The sequence below is a fragment of the Aquarana catesbeiana genome, linkage group LG01 (genome assembly GCF_042186555.1).
Source record: "Aquarana catesbeiana isolate 2022-GZ linkage group LG01, ASM4218655v1, whole genome shotgun sequence".
NCBI lineage: Eukaryota > Metazoa > Chordata > Amphibia > Anura > Ranidae > Aquarana > Aquarana catesbeiana.
The window spans coordinates 216,897,934-216,915,889 of record NC_133324.1 but is presented as its reverse complement, the minus strand read 5'-3'; the positions used below and the strand labels follow the sequence as shown (position 1 = coordinate 216,915,889).

Genomic DNA, 17,956 nt, shown 5'->3' with positions numbered 1-17,956 from the left:
ATAAGGTGACTTTGTTTTTTCCTTAGATATCAATGAATGTGCCCTAAACCCACTGATATGTGCATTCAGATGTATTAACACCTATGGTTCCTATGAATGTACATGTCCTGTGGGCTACGTTCTTAGAGAAGATCAAAAGATGTGTAAAGGTAAAAAAATCATTGAAAAATGTTTATTTGTGTTTTATTTGCTGAAAATATACAATTCAGTTTTCAATGCTAAAGCAGTAGTTTCCATCTTGTTAACACATCTATTTACAATGTAACAGACCTAGATGAGTGCTTAGAGGGTTTCCATGACTGTGAATCCAGAGGAATGCTTTGTAAAAACCTGATCGGGACATTTATGTGTGTTTGCCCTCCTGGAATGACGAGGCGACCAGATGGAGAAGGATGCATTGGTGAGGTTACAGATTCAAATGATTTGTTTTATTAGTACAGTTTATGCTTTGGAATGCTGGTCCTGATTTGTATTGTCACACTGTAGAAGGCCACAGATGTTTATATTTAAAGAGATATCACATTTTTCTGTAAAAAGAAACATGTACAATTGTGTATAAAGAACCATGTACATTGTACAAATTACCTGTACTGAATGTTTTCAGACATATAAATTTATTTGAGAAGCACAATGTCTGACCAGATGTCTTTCAGGCATCCAATTGCCATTAGTATCTTGAAAAATGTTTGGGTCCAAGCGAATATCAGGCTTTCGGCTTGTGTCCATGGCATCAATTTGACATCAGCTTGAGATCCTTCAGAATTCATTAACAGGTGCAATTGACCTTCAGCTGACCTTGACCTTTGTCCTTCTGACCTGCATTTGACCTGCTTCAAGTGGGTTTTGCACTCCCATTGACTTGCATGGAAATGCAAAACCCACTTGAAACCAAGAAAAGCCCATTGACACAGGCCTTAAAAGAGAAGTTGGGTATTGATAAAAAACAAACAATTATACTTACCTAGGTGGATGCAGAATTGATCCGATGTTGCATTTGTCCCCTGCCAGCTCTGCAGTGAGAACTGAGTGATCAAAAACCCTGCTGAACACTCAGTTCTCTCCCTCCACTCGGAGCAGAGAGCCATGACTGCCAGTCAGCGGCTCTCTGCATTCTCCTCCAGTGCTCACTGGAGCACTGGGGTGTGGAAGGGGCAGGAGGGGCTGGTTCAGGCTCTCAGCGAATCGCTGAGTGGCTGAGCCAGGTGCCAGTCCAGGCATCTCATCTGGGTGTATCCCTACCATATGGTCAGGATTTCTCCCTACTCTGGACCAGCTGATTGACATCAGCTGACAATGGGCTTTAGCCCGCTGTCAGTTGAAAACAGGTCACAGGAGTGAAGAAGGAACTGCACTTTTGTGATTCATAGATTCATATACGAAGTATGGCTAAAAAAGCTTTTGCCATACTTTTCCTTTAAGTCAGCTGTTATTAAAATTTAACCCACCCCTGGGAAAACACTGGATTTACACTTTATTAAAACTTAGCAGCTATAGTATTCATAGCTGCTGACTTTAAAAAAAAAACGACCAAAGATCCTCTAATTAAGTATTTAAAGCCAAAGTGCAGCAAAGATTTAAAGCACAAAAATCAGTACAAGGAACATAACTTCAGTGGATAGGGTGTGTCCCTGTGCTGATGAAATCCTCCTCCACCCATGCCTCCCAAAATGAGAGTTAAAAGAAGCTATAGCATGGCTTTATGAATGGCGGAGCTGGGCGGAAAGGGCGGGTATAGTTGAAATCTTCTGGTGCTGTGGGTTTAAAAGACTATGCCAGCACTTTAACGCCCAGCCCCACCATCCATCGCCATACTGCAGTTTCTATTAACCTCCGCGAGGAGGATTTCACCAAGTAGAAGAAACATTAGCACAAGGGACACATGCTACTGACTGAAAGTTATGTCCCTTGTGCTGATTTGCATTTTTGGCTGCACATAGGCTTTAACATTGTTTCATCTTATTTACTAGGCCTAATAAATACATCTCAGTTTCTAATAGTCTTATAAAGCTAGTCATACACTGCTTGTAGAAACTGATCATTAACATAGATAAAAAAGAAGAGATGTTATTTTCTCTTCTACATTTAAAACTCATTTGTTGTATAAATATTGTTTTAAGGTCTTCATAGTTTTAGGCGTCATCTGTCCACTTGTTTTTCAAGAGGAAAAAAAAATTGGGAAAACCATGGATGACCTCAACCACTTATGCAATAACTTATAATATTGAGACTACACACAGTGGTTTAGAGACTTAACCAAATGTACACAAGCTTTTGTGGTTCTTGTGGTAACACAGCCACTTTTATCCATCTTTTGCAATTTCCCATTGGTTTGGTACAGATGAAAATGAATGTCGCAGCAAGCCTGGTATCTGTGAGAATGGTCGCTGTGTCAACACTATTGGAAGCTACCGCTGTGACTGTAATGAAGGGTTTCTGACATCTGTCACTGGAACTGAATGTCTTGGTGAGTAATCAGAAAAAAAATGGTCTAATATTTGTGCATGAGAAATTTAGGATTATGAAAAATTATATGAAATCAATTATCCAGGGTTCATTCACAGCAAGTCATTGATATTACTTATTTAGTAAATACATATAGATATTAAAGTCAATATATAGCCAATTTTTTCTTTTTTGTTTCACAAAGAGTTGGAAAGAGTGTCATAACAGGGAGATTTCTCATTACTTTCTGTCCTTGAGATGCAGCAGGATGTTAGATAAAATCTCCCTTGAAATAGAATTCCAAACTAAACCTTATTAGCCTTATGAATGCTCCCTTCCACCCATATCTGAAAAAAACTATGTAAGAAAGATGTATATACTTACTTATTTGTGTCAGCCAGCGGTGGCTGCAGGGGAGAGAACACAAAAAAATGGCTGGGAAAACCTAGAGCGATGATGTCACCCATAGGATCCTATGGCCTATCTGTTGTCAGAGCTCCCTTCTTTACCCTACAGCTGCTGCTGCCTTACATAGGAAAGTCTTGTTAGGAGGGGGAGGGAGAATTTTTCAGACTAGTTTTATCCCTGAATTCTACTTTAAAGTGTTACTAAACCCACAACAGTAAAAATCAGTCTGTATATGCAGTAAAGCATGCTTGTTATATTCACTGTGGAACCTAAGGTGTTAATCCTCTGCATTGTGTAAAAAATAGCTGTTTGATCCTGTCTTCTCTGATCCTCCCCTTCTTGTACTGACCCCAATCCATCTGCTGATAGTACAGAGCCTTGGAGGCACTCTGTACATGCTCAGTTTGGTGTGTATTGCTAGAGAGGTTTTTTTTCTTTTTTTGGGAGAGTGCATGTGATTAGCACAGGGCCAACCAACATTGTCCAGACAGAGGGTCAGGGGTCATGCAGCCTCAAAGGACAGTCAGAGGATAATGAAAACTCCTATAGATTTTAACCAGTGCTCAGCCAGACACTGATAGAAGTCACTGCTAATAAGAAAATGTATTTAGAAGTTTATATTTATTGAAAAAATTGCATTTCCATGTTCTGTGTACTGTGGGAGACCAGATATAGTGAATGCAGGCTCCTGGGTTTAGTAACACTTTAAGCAAAGAGAATGCTCTTTCTTGTCATCAGAACAGGTGTTCCCAATGGAAGATTTCATCACCTCTTGTTCTGTTGACAACTGTAAAATTGTGGATTTCCCTTCACTTTCTGTTTTCAGTTTGTCACTACGACAAACACAGACAGCATTAAAAACCTGGCAATGAACAGTAAAATAGCACACCAAGAAAACAACTTTTCTTTCTTTCTTTCTTTCTCTTTCCCACATGTCCACGAGGTCACACTTACTGTACCACGTTCGGCTTAGTCTTAAGCCCCGTACACATGATCGGATTGTTGGCCAACAAAACTGTGGACCTTTGTTCGAAGGGCATTGGCCCAAACTTGTCTTGCATACACAAGGCACACAATTGTTGGCCAACAATCGTGAACGTAGTGACATACTACGTGGTTTTTCAGCTCTTTAGCGCCCCCCTTTGGGTTCCTTCTGCTAATTTTGTGTTTGTAGAAGTTTGGTGAGTGCTGATTCGTGCTTTTCATTTTGCGCTCTTCATTTCGCGCTTTTCATTTCGTGCTTTTCAGTTCGTTTCTGAACGGCCGTTCGTCAACCAGACATGTTGCAGAATCGGAGGAGATAACGTGTTATTTATTATTGGCCTTGGAGTTATTGCTGTGACGTTATTTTTTTGATTGAATAATGATTTGATTTGGTATATTTTCTATATTTTTGGATGCATAGAATGCACTCTTTGGTTATGTTCTATTGGCAGATAGCATGTCTAATTTTATTTGTTTTCTTTTTTAATGCGTTATAAAAAAATTGTGTAGAATAATACTTGGCTATGTGTTTTACTTCAAATGGCAGTTTGGGAGTAGGCAGTTACATTTAAAAAAATACAGTGTAAAATTGACAAGGGACACCAACATAGTGTCTTTGATCTTAAAAACTATGGGATAATGGTGTTGTGGTAACATGCCCAAAAATATATATATATATATTATTCTTGATATCACTAAAAAAAAAAAGCCTTTGCAAATTTGTTTGCAATAATTCCATCAGTATCACCAGCAAAGCAGCTTCATTATTATCCCATTAAAGAATAATCAAATGTGTGCTGCATTTCGAGATTTCATAATTTGCCACATCTTAAATGTTAATTCTCCATTATGAACGCTAGTTTACAAGACCGACCGCTTCTGGCTCGTCCTTGCTTCCGAGCATGCGTGTTTGTACTTTGGAATTTTGTCCGATGGACTTGTGTACACACGCTCGGAAAATCCGGGAGCAGACATTTGTCCGTGGAAAAAACCTGCTATCCAACATTTGTCCATGGAAAAACAACAATTGTCCAATGGAGCATACATACGGTCAGATTTTTTACCAACAGCCTGTCGTGTGTATGCGGCTTTAAGGTCTAATGCCCAGGTACTGTGAAGGCACCTTAACCTTTCCACAATGCAGAAAATATAGACTGAAATCTATTCTATTCCTTTCTAGTTCACTTGAATTTCCTTGTTATGCAAAAGGCATGATCATTATATTTTCCAGGGTTCATACGAATAAAACTGTAATTTTCTCACTGAGCATCATAACAATAGCCTCTTTAAAGCATGCCTCGGCATGGAATCAAGCCAAATGATCATTTAAATTTGCATAATATTTTTAAGTTGAATTACGAGTGAAGATGGTACAGTAATTTGGGTTTAAGATAAAGCTCAAACATCATAAACAAACCAAGGAGCATTTCACTGCATAAAATGTAATTGCACTTTCCATTTTATCATGTAGGATTTTTAGCCTTGTCCTACTCAAGAGCATGCACTTCTTTTCCTACTCCTATAATACTGACGTTGAAAGCACAGGTCGGGGGAAATCAATGAAGTGTTAAGGACACTATTGTGGTTGTAGGTACCTTTAGAATCACCAGCTCCTAATTCAGGCAAGCCTTTGCACCAGTTTTAGTATCATTACCAACATGGGTGACAAATTCAATTAGTTATACCTACTGGCACTTAAAAAATCTGTCGCTGCAGCAATGACAGATTCTTAAAGCAATACTGCCAGTGGGCAGATTAGGAAGCTGGCAGTAATTAACACCAGTTCTGAGCTGGCATACAGAGGTATGTCAGTACTTAGAGTGGGGCATGTCTGTGCAGGGAAGCTGTTATTTATTTGACAGCCCCCCCAGGGAATGCTGTATCTCTGGTCCAATTCAGCTGTCAGCCAGGAGATTCCTGGGCCGAAAGCTAAATGTAAATGTGCTGGAGATAGTGGTGATGTCATTACTCAAACATGGAACTGCCCATGTTTGGGAAAAACAGTCACTGAGTCATTGACAGTCCACGGCTGTGGGTGGATTCAAAAGCCACTATTGGACCGAAGAAAGGCTATAGATCTGCCTGGTCTCTCAATTCCCCATCAGGCTCCACCCACCTCTACTACAATATTCCTCAGCCGTGCTCCTGCTGGTGTGACAGGGAATCTTACAAATGCCCGTGTGAATGATCAAACATTGTGGTAAGCATTATGGTGCAGGAGAGAATGCAGTGGAAATATTGAAATTTACACAATGTAATTCCTTCATGTCTTTATGCCACAGATACCCGCCAGGGATTCTGTTTCTCTGAAGTTCTGCAAACCATGTGTCAGATGTCATCCAGCAGTCAAAACCATGTCACTAAGTCTGAATGTTGCTGCAATGCAGGCAGAGGTTGGGGCAACCAGTGTGAGATTTGCCCACTACCAGGAACAACTCAGTATAAGAAGCTCTGCCCACATGGACCAGGATACACAACTGATGGCAGGGGTGGGTATATATTTGTATATTAGGAAATATAAGAGCTGTATTATTGGTTAAGCACAGTTTGATGAAATGATAACAGGAGTCAAAACTGAAAGATAATTTACAGTATTGTTGAATGTTGTTGCCTGCTAACCATTCCTATCCCACTTTACTAAACAAAAATTTAAAAAAGTAAGGAGGGTTGGACTAATAACAGACATTTATGAAAGTTAACAATCAGTGTGTATTAAGAGACAATACTGTCAAAATATTGTCAAAAGAAACTTCAGATCTTTTTTTAACTACAAAGGACTTTGCAACTGCTACTCCTGCAGACTTGGTGTATTCCTGACAAAAAATACAGGTTCCATTGCTGCTACAAACAGGTAAATTAAAAAAAATGATTTCGCAGTTAGTCTGGCTGAAAAGCCCCTCAGAGGATTGCCCTGTACACACGATAGGATTTTCCGATGGAAAATGTGTGATAGGACCTTGTTGTCGGAAAAATTCCGACCGTGTGTAGGCTCCATCACACATTTTCCATAGGAATTTCCGACACACAAAGTTTGAGAGTAGGCTATAAAATTTTCCAACAACAAAATCCATTGTCGGAAATTCCGATCGTGTGTACACAAATCCGACGCACAAAGTGCCACGCATGCTCAGAATAAATTAAGAGACTAAAGCTATTGGCTACTGCCCCGTTTATAGTCCCGACGTACGTGTTTTACGTCACCGCGTTCAGAATGATCGGATTTTCCAACAACTTTGTGTGACCGTGTGTATGTAAGACAAGTTTGAGCCAACATCCGTCGGAAAAAAATCCATGGATTTTGTTGTCGGAATGTCTGATCAATGTCCTACCGTGTGTACATGGCATTAGTAATTAATTTAACAGCACCTACATTTGATATGATGAGAGCTGCAATGCTTGTCAACCTGTTAAATCTTGTTTTGTTTTCTTTTACACAGACATAGATGAATGTAAAGTGATGCCCAACCTTTGTCAGAATGGACAATGTGTCAACAATATTGGCTCTTATAAATGCTTTTGTAATCATGGCTACACAACCGACATTGGGGGTACATCCTGTGTTGGTAAGATTTTTTTTTACACTACTGTTCTAAGTTATCATGTCATGAAAAAAATAAAAATGATTATTATTAATGTCTTTTTAAAGCTGAACCCCTGCTCCTTATCTTGTCAGTGTAGCAACTTTTTTTTCTCCTATCAGCATTGAGGCTAAGGACAGATCATTCAATTTTTGTTGAGCTAGCAGGCTGAACAAAAAAAACAAACAGATTCCTCCATCCACACAATCAAGGTGGATAGAGGAATCCCTCCCACTGAGGAATTGTATTCTGACAGTGGGTACTCTCTACTGTCAGAATACACAGACCAGTGCCACTGATCAAGAAAATGTTTCCAACTAGCCGTTCAATAGAATTGGATCATTAGATGGACTTCTGTCAAATGGGAATGGCCACACAGAGGCATCATCAGCCTCTGATAAAGGAGGTGTGGCTAGCCCTCGAAAACACTTTCCCTATTGGTCCTCACAATGGACAGTGGTGACAGCTCTTGTCCAACACTCCAGCTGGAGACATACACCCTGGAAGGTACCCGCATACTGGATGACTCTTCCCAACTTTGCCGGTTCTCTGGCTCATCCCACTCTCTCCTCACGGTTCTTTCATATATTGCTACCGATAGAGACTTTAGTACCAGGCTCATACACGGACCTTCCCTCTTTGCCATCTGTCATCCTACTTCTACCCGCTTGTGAGTGCATACATAATATATGTTACAATTTTAACCCTTATTAAACTGTGCTACACTTTGTCTGCCTGGCAGTTCTTTTCCATGCCCACTAATAATACATCTACCAATATCAAAATCATGGTGTCCTACTTCCAGCTTTAAGGTGGAAATATATTTTGACTGATTTCATGGGGCCCAAACTGGACATTTTTACCCTGAGCTGAGAACCAATGCTGCTGAAATTTAGAGAATAACAGCTTACATTGGAAGGGTTGAGTTCTGAAAAAACCCTGTTATCAGTAGCAGAGGTGCCCATGGATCTGTACTAAGTATGACTGCTAAAACTACAGAATGTTTGTAAAAAAAAGGTCCAGCATACAGGTCCTTCTCTATGCAGTTTACTTTATGAAACAACAATATGATGTATTTAATGACAGCTAGTCACAGATATAAGTTGTGAACACAGACTATATAACAAATAAAAGGCTTGAAAATTAAAGTAAAAGAACACAGAAAAACTAGTTGTGTGAAATACATATATTTGTTCCTTAGCGGTATTTAAAACATTTGTAATAAATGGCAATATTACAAAAAGTGTAAAACATATTGCATAAAAAATAAAAAAACTTGCATAAATGCACACAATGGCTACAATTCACTAAAGGTTATCGCATGCGATATGATGATCACGTGACCACTTAACGCATGCGATAATGAAAACGTAAATGTACTATTGCTGGTATGCGGTATTTAGCGCAAACACCAAAAACGCTTGTTAAATACCGCATAAAAAGGCATTAAAGTCAATTCACATATGGAAATAAATAAATACATGCCTGCGGTAATTAAGTAGTGGTCTAAGCCTGCCATAACTATAAGATAAGTATGGCAATGGTTAGACCCCAGGTTTGAGGTAAGTGATTGGTTTAAAAAATAGGTGGGAAAGTGCAAGCTGGAGCAGGTGGCAGCTAGATTCCACTCAGAAGTTGTCCCTGGAGGCTGGCAGACAGCATAGCACAGACGATGGAGATCTTTAAATCCAGGCTTCTGGAATTTAAAGTAATGCAGAAGAGGAGGAGGAGAAGATCAAGAGTGGTCCTTTTAAAGGAAAGATGCTTTAAAAGGAGCACACATTGATGCATAAATACACGGATACTGATACCCTGCAAAAGTTCCAGCTATCCAAGGCATGGAGCTTGCGAGATTCTCACGATAACTTACCGCGCAGTTTCATGTGGTATTTAAAGCATAATTCAGAAATATAACACATGCAAGATTTTAAGGAGAGTTTTTTGTGAATTACACAGGTTTTTTTTGGATGCAGTAAATATCACTTAGTGAATTGTGCCCATTACACTAATTTGGTAAAAACATTCCATCATTTTCATACTACTACTCATGGATGGTATAGAGTTCATACTGACATAACTTTTTATTCAACCAACCATACTACATACAGAAAAAAAAAGCACAGCAATGAAAACAACATTTGAACCTAGCCATGTAAATCTTACAGTGGTATACATCACTCTAGGAAAAATTATGTAATCAAACTAAACATGATGATATCACACTGAATATGGTGATACCATAGTGCAAACAGAACCTAAGGCTATACAAGTAAACTACTAAAAGCCTACTATTCAATAACTTTTAAAATAGGAAAAATTTAAAACTATAAGTCCCTTTCCATGCCATGTTTTATAGGAGTCACATCTAAGTGTATCTTCACAATCCAAGACAGCATCTGAAAATGAAAAGACAATTGGCGAAACCATGCCAGTAGACTATATTGGTCTTTTTTGTGGCATAAAAATTAGTAAGAGTTAACATTTACACTAAGAAAAAGAACAATTAAGGGTTAACAGTAACAATTGCAAAATTAATCTGAAAGGAGCCAAACTGGTGATTAATTGTTCATTTTTTCTACCTTGTAGATCTTGATGAGTGTTCCCAGTCCCCCAAGCCATGTAATTTTATTTGTAAGAACACAGAAGGCAGCTTCCAGTGTTCATGTCCTCGAGGATACATTCTACAAGAGGATGGAAAGACCTGCAAAGGTAAATCTAAAAACGTATTGGCTCAAGGCAACGTTCTCTTTTCTTATTTGAAAAAGCATAATTAATCCAACAGAATGGCATGCTTCATGTTTTGAGATAAGGCTATGTTTGGGTTCAGTATAATGTGCAGTTTATTTGTATTTTGCTGGAGTCTGAACATCCAAAGCAATCAATGTACAACAAAAAGTTGCAGTAGAAACTAGACCAACTAGTTATTCATTTTTGAAAAAGTAGATTTTGTAGGCTTATACTGAGATCCATTTTGAAATCAGACAAGGAGAATTGAAAATCTGTACAATGCCAATGACCACATTTGGCTTTGTATGCAGCTACTCTGTGACTATATGATGAGCCAAGGTTATGTGTTTTTGTGCACAATCTGGCTCCCAAAACCTCAACCTCATTCAGGTTGAACTTATATCTTCATAAACAAGTCAGCTATAGTAGCGCTCATATTTCTATTTTGATAGGTTCCTTTAATTCCTCTTTAATAGTACATCCACACATACTTCTCCTGCCATTATTGCCTGTATTTCACAGATACATACGTGACAACTGACAAACAGGGATGAGCCGAACACTGCCCCACTTCAGTTCGCAGCAGAACATGTGAACAGGCAAAAAATTTGTTTGAACACAGGAATATCATTAAAGTCTATGGGACACAAACGTGAAAAATCAAAAGTGCTAATTTTAAGGGTTTATATTCAAGTTATTGTCATAAAAAGTGTTGCCCCAGGGGACATGTATCAATGCAAAAAAAAGTTTTAAAAATGGCCGTTTTTTCAGGAGCAGTGATTTTAATAATGCTTAAAGTGAAACAATAAAAGTGAAATATTTCTTTCAATTACCTGGGGGGTGTCTATAGTATGCCTGTAAAGTGGCTCATGTTTCCCATGTTTAGAACAGTCCATGCACAAAATGACATTTCTAAAGAAAAAAAGTAATTTAAAAGTACTCACGGCTATAATGAATTGTCGGTCCCGGCAATACAGATAAAAGAAGTCATTGTAAAAAATAGCATGGGATCCCCCCTGTCACTAGGCAGAACGGGGAGATGCTGTTTACATCAGCATCTCCCCATTCGTCCTCTCTGTGAGGCAATCGCGGGTATCCCTGCGGCGATCGAGTCCGCGGGACCCGCGACCCGACTTACGGAGCTTGCGGCAGGTGCGCACACACGGACACGGCGGCACGTTACTTTGCACAGCCGTGCCATTCTGCCAACGTAAATGTACAGGAACTGGTTAAAAAATTAAAAAATAAAAATGTCCCACAAAGTCCATTCATCTTCTCTCACTCCACCGACGGACCAAAAAAGAAAAAAAAACAAAGCCGCGATGACCCGCCTCCATGGGAGGCACCCGCCGTATGACACCTCTTCGCTTTGACAATCCTTTTACAACTGAGGGCGGGGCCACACTGTGACATTCCCGGGTGACCCCGCCCCCTCTGACACATGGGGACTTCCCTATGGCTTTCCCAGGGCATTAGAGGGGACGGGGCCACCCATTTACATAACCGGGTGGCATTGCCCCCTCTGACGCTCCGGAAAAGCCATAGGGAAGTCCCCGTGCATCAGAGGGGGGGTGGGGTCACCCGGGAACATCACCGTGTGGCCCTGCCCTCAGTTGTAAAAGAACTGTCACCTGCGAGGACGCGTCATATGGCGGGTGCCTCCCATGGAGGCGGGTCAGTCGCGGCTTTGTTTTTTTTTTTTCTTTTTCGGTCCATCGGCGGAGCGAGAGAAGAAGACTTTGTGGGACATTTTTATTTTATATTTTTTAATAAAGGACTTGTCCCAAGTTGTGTCTTGTCTTTTGTACCATTTTCTTGTACCATTCTATTCTTTCTCTACTTACGTTCGAACATCGAGCTCATCCCTAGTGACAAGCAATTATCCCAGTGACTGGCAGCTACAAGGTTTTGAACATATACAATTCAATTATTATAGACAGACACTGTTAAAGTGTAAGTAAATCCCCCCCCCCCATCGTTTTCAGCCAAGGAAGCTGCCATCTTTGCATCTGTTTAATCTACAACTGCCTTGATGCTACACATGTGATCAGTTATGACACCAGCCATTGGATGGTTTGACGGTTTGGTTGAGAGCACAACCAATGGGAGTGTTACATTTCTGGCACGTGCCTGAAATGAAACTGTTTTATGGATGGGTTTACTTCCGCTTTAAGAATAGACATGGAGCTTAAAGTAAAGCTTAATTTCAATATAAACTAAACAAAGTATCACTAGCAATGAAATGCAATTACCCCAGAGTACTTGTACATACCTTTTAAATGAAGTTTGGGGACTGCAATATGTAGATATCTTTTAGAAAGAAAGGAAAAACATTGGCACTCACACCCCACCTCCTATGCCTTACTACTGATTTTTAAACTTCATTGGTAGCCTTCAGGAATCATACGAGGAACGAGAAGAGAGAGGGGGCAGGGACAATACTGGCACTCAGATTTTGTTCTGAAAGTCAATTTTTACTGTACATATTGGAGAGCTTGTGTTTCCTGGCTCTGGGAAGCTGATGAAAGGCACACATAGACAATGTAATACTAAAAACCCAATGGTCTTTCACAAATTTCACATAACTGTGTAAGAAATATGGTCACTCATTTAGCAATGTTTCCCCTTTAGAAACTAACTGGCATTGATGCATGAAAGAGAAACTTACTCATATAGAGACTAAATTCCATAAACATTTCAATGTCTAGGCCTGTGGTCTCAAACAGGAAATAAAAAGGAAACATTCAGAATGTTCAGACATACAATTGTAAAACATCTGCAGAAGTTTTAGACAAAAACATGCAAGCACCTGCATTGTGGCTGAGAAAAATAAGGTACATATCCAAAAACTGCTTAACTGTGATTTTTTGTTTATTCTAGATCTTGATGAATGTCAGTCCAAACAACACAACTGCCAGTTCCTCTGTGTCAACATTATTGGAAGTTTCAACTGTAAATGTCCTCCGGGCTTCACCCAGCATCATACCGCGTGCATTGGTGAGCACAATGTGACATCCTAGAGTATGCTAATCTACTAATGTTCAGCTGGCCAAAGGGAGAACACATTTAGTTCTTTCATTTTATAAAGTGTAGGTAGTTAGAACAGGTCATTGGTAAACATCATAAATTGTCCTTGGTTTGTGCATACAAGTTTGACTATGGAGAAGCTATTCATTATAGCATGACATTTTTGCATTATCTTAAAGCGGAGCACCACCCAAAAGGGGAAGTTCTGCTTTAAGGACTCGTCCCCCGCTCCTCTTGAAGAATTGACACATTTGAGGAGTGGGGGGGGGGCAGGTACCCGATTTTGACAGGTACTCACTCCCACTTTCGTTCTGACGCCTAGGCGAAAGGAAACAGAAGTTCTCCTGCCTCACTCTCCCCTGCAGTCTTCTGGGACAATGACAGGTCCCAGAAGACTGCATCCACCATTCACGATGAGCAGCAACCTGTCGCAACCGGATGCCCATAGTTGAGATGCCGGCACTGAGGAAAGTACACAGCGGGTGAAACAGACTGGGGTGAGCACACCGCTGGATCGTGGAACAGGTGAGTGGCAGTTTTTTCAAAGTCAGCAGCTACAGTTTTTGTAGCTGCTGACTTTTATTTTTTTCACAGGAGACTGAAACTCCTTTTTAATCTGTTAAAACTTTCTAATCAAGTACAGTTTATTTCTAAGCTTTCTCAAGTACTTCTTATAGCTCTTCCCATATCTTTTTTGCAGTTTCACACTTGCATATGTGTGCAGTTTGATCTTTATCGATGCTTAGGGATATTGTTTTTTGATATTTCTGTCTAACTATCTGGAGTTGGGTTTGGTCAGAGCTCTTAGATAATTCAATTCAAAAAGTGAAACTCATCTATTTTATATAGGTGCATTACACACAAAGTGATATATTGCAAGCATTTCTTTCTTTTAATTTTGAGGATTATGGCTTAACAGCTAATGAAAACCCACAATTCTGTATCTCTGAAAATTAGGATATTACAGAAGACCAATAAAAAAAAAAGTTTTTTTAATACAGAAATGTTGGCTTACTGAAAAGTATGTCCATGTACAGTATAGTATGCACTCAATATTTGGTCAGGGTTCCTTTTGCATGAATTACTGCATCAATGTGGCAAGGCATTGAGGTGATCAGCCTATGGCACTGCTGAGGTGTCATGGAAGCCCAGGTTTCTTTGATAGTGGCCTTCAGCTCATCTGCATTGTTGGGTCTGGTATATTCTATCTTCCTCTTGACAATACCCCACAGATTCTCTATGGGGTTTAGGTCAGACGAGTTTGCTGGCCAATCAAGCACAGTGATACCATGATCATTAAACCAGGTATTGGTGCTTTTGGCAGTGTGGGCAGGTGTCAAGTCCTGCTGGAAAATGAAATCAGTATCTCCACATAGCTGGTCAGCAGAGGGAAGCATGACATGCTCTAGAATTTCCTGGTAGAGGGCTGCGCTGACTTTGGACTTGATAAAACACAGCGGACCAACACCAACAGATGACATGGCTCCCCAAATCATCATGACTATGGAAACTTCACACTGGACCTCATGCAACTTGGATTCTATGCCTCTCCACTCTCCCTCCAAACTGTGGGACCTTGATTTCCAAATGAAATGCAACATTTTCCAGAGTCTGTGATGATTTGGGGAGTTATAACTTGATGAATTTAAAGTCTTGATCAAGGTCCCTATAACTTGATCAAGGTATCTATAACTTGATGAATTGAAATTCTTGATCAAGGTCGCAAATTTGTTTCCAAGACAGGTTAAATATGTCACAGACCTAAATATTTTTGTTCAGTACCACTGCTAACAAATGCATAATGGAAAAAAAAGAAGATAATGTGTTTGTTAATAGTGATTTTTGAAATAACTCAATTTTTATAATCATTGTATTCGGGCATTTAAAGAAATGGTGCTTAAAATATTAAAAATGTGACAGACATAAAGTATTATATTATAATTGCTTGGGAAAACTAAAAGGTAAACAAATTATCATCTGTCCTGCTAAGGGTGGGGTGGGACGGTATATTAAGCAAGAGTGACCATATTTGAAAAAAAATAGGTTGCGTGTATATATATATATATATATATATATATATATATATATATATATATATATAAAACTAGAGGTACTGTCAGTGGGTGCCATTAGGTGTCTGCTACTAATTATTTGCCAAAAATGCCAAAACGATTGTCCCCCTGGATGCATTACTGTTAGTGTGATTGATTTTGGGTGAATGACATTGGTACAAATCACTAGGTCTTATGTGAGGTATATGAAGAATATCTTTTTGCATATTAAATGAGATCCCTTATCATTCTAAATACATTTAAAGCACATGTGATGTGGCTTTGAGTTATACCATTATTAAACATAAGGATGGGATGGAAGCTGTGGAGAAGATATTAAAAGAACAATCTGGCTGGCTTGAAAGCTGTACAACAGAGTTTTATCCCTAATTGTTTTGATTTTTTTTGGTTTGGAGGAGATTATTTCTTACAAGCATTAGGTGTAGCTATGGGTGGTAATTGGCATCTAGTTTAGCTAAGCTGAAGTAATTTTTAACATCGTAGATAGCTTGGTCTGTTGGTGTTGCTTGATTGTTGATGTTTTTTAATATGGAAACAGGATAGTTTAAATACTCTTTATCTTATAATAATAACAATGTAATAACAATGATAAGGGCTCATTCACATGACAGGCAGCCTATGATATATGGGGATATATAGAGATATGAACAGGGGAGCGCTGGCAGCCTTAGGCTTGAGGGGCAAGTCCAGTCAAGTGGCCATTGAACCACCGAATAAGCTCACCATCACCAGTGCCATTCAGCACAGCCTCACTAGTGCCCATCAGTGCAGCCTGATCAGTGCCGATCAGTGCAGCCTGATCAGTGCCCATCAATGCAGCCTCTCCAGTGTACATCAATGCAGCCTGATCAGTGCCCATCATTGCAGCCTCACCAATGCCCATCAGCTCAGTCTCACCAGTGCCCATCAATGCAGTCTGTTCAGTGCATGGGGATTAGAGAGGAGAGCACCTGGATTACACAGAGCGGAGATCTCTCGCTTACCCAGCATGGCCGCTGTCATACGAAGTCCCATCTCCTGGACCGGCTCCTATGATGGATGTCATTAGTGTGTTGTCTATCATAGAAGCCAGTCCAGGAGGCGGGACTTCATATTACAGCGGCCGCCAGGTAAGCGGGAGATCCCCTTTCTGTGCAATCTGGTGGTGCTCCCCATCCAAGGAAGCCCAATGGCCACAGCGGGACCCATGGTAGGGCCGGCCATGGGCGCCCTCCCACTGCCCCAGCTCGCGGTGCACCAGCCCCTGATTGGCCCTTTAACCAGGGACAGACTTGGTCCGGAAACCGGGGACGTCTGGTCACACTAAGCTAGTGGTCAGCAGGACTCACAGGTCAGCGGCCAGCAGGACCCACAGGTCAGCGGCCAGCAGGACCACAGGTCCACAGCCAGCTCCCAGCAGGACCCACATGCTGTGGGTCCTGCTGGGAACTGGCCACGAACCTGTGGGTCATGCTGGTCATGGCCTGTGGTTCCTACTAGCCATGACCAGCTTCCAACAGGATCAACAGGCCATGGCCAGCTCCCAGCAGGACCCACAGAGTTGAGGGTTATTTTTAGGTTACTGGGTGGGCACTGGCCTGGGGCAGGATAAATAGGGTGTATGGGGGGGTGAGATGGGATGTGAGGTTCAGCTGCGGGTCTCTCACCTCAGCGATGGTAGCTGCCAATGCCAGTGCCAGCTCAGCAGGTCCTTGCACGGCCTCCTCCAATCCTGGAGGTGTGAAGTGATGCTCCTGTCCTGGGGTCAAGTAAACTTGCAGCCCAACCAGTCACGTGGGTCCCGACTCCCTAGCACGCCTTGCTGGGGGCAGACTGATAACACTCAGGGCCCCCAGACCAAATAAAGCAAGGGCCCCTGTCAGGCCCTGCCCATGAGCCGCCCCTGGCCCGACCATGGCCCACCCCTGGCCCTCATTTTGCACAAAGTACAACTTTTGCCTTTTTTTTTTAAAAAACACTGTTTAACAACAGAGCCTAATGGGACCTGGAGGGGTGTCTCTCTCTAACAGTGTCCATTAGAAAGTCTCTGTTAGAGAGAGACCCCCTCCAGGTCCCATTAGAGACTGAAAATGAGTATAATGGGACCTGGAGGGGGCTTCTTTCTAACAGAGTGTACAGTGAACACCTTCATTCATTCTGGTCCTCATGGGACCCCCTTCTTGTGTCATGACTCTCACCCCTGCCCCAACCTCCCACAAAGTAGAAATAAAATTGGTACTGTGTAGCGCTCCTCTTACCTTAACTATGGGTACTGTAGCTGTGGCTGGCTCCTGCATCCTCTGTGGCTTGCTGGCTCCCACATCCTCTGTGGCTGACTCCTGTGAGTGGCTGGCTGGCTCCCGTATCCTCTGTGGCTGGCTCCTGTGGGTGGCTGGCTTGCACCTCTTGGTGGCTAGACAGCACCCTGCTGTGGATGGCTGGCTCCCTGGTGTGAGTGGGTCACAGTGAGTGGCTGGCATCCTGCTGTGGATGGTCACCGTAGCTGGTTGGCTCCTGTGAGTGGCTGTCTGGCTCCCTGCTGTGGGTGGGTCACCATTGCTGTCTGGCTCCTGTGGGCAGCTGGCTGACACCCTATTGTGGCTGGCTGGTTTCCTGGTGTGGGTGGGTCACGGTGGGTGGCTGGCTGGCACGCTGGCCCTGCTGTGGGTGGGTCATCATGGGTGGTTGGCACCCTGGCCCTGCTGTGGGTGGGTCACCATGGGTGGCTGGCTTCTGCGG

The 17,956-nt window shown here is 41.5% G+C and overlaps 1 protein-coding gene across 1 annotated transcript in view; it reads left to right on the top strand.

Moving 5' to 3' along the window:
* The window catches only part of FBN2 (fibrillin 2), a 320,766-nt gene that overhangs the window by 291,281 nt on the left and 11,529 nt on the right, over positions 1–17,956 (top strand). The window contains exons 54-60 of the mRNA XM_073625060.1: positions 27–149; positions 269–400; positions 2,339–2,464; positions 6,117–6,323; positions 7,272–7,397; positions 9,999–10,121; positions 13,020–13,136. Of these exons, the coding sequence (XP_073481161.1) occupies positions 27–149; positions 269–400; positions 2,339–2,464; positions 6,117–6,323; positions 7,272–7,397; positions 9,999–10,121; positions 13,020–13,136 (954 nt within the window). The remainder of the gene's footprint in view (positions 1–26; positions 150–268; positions 401–2,338; positions 2,465–6,116; positions 6,324–7,271; positions 7,398–9,998; positions 10,122–13,019; positions 13,137–17,956) is intronic.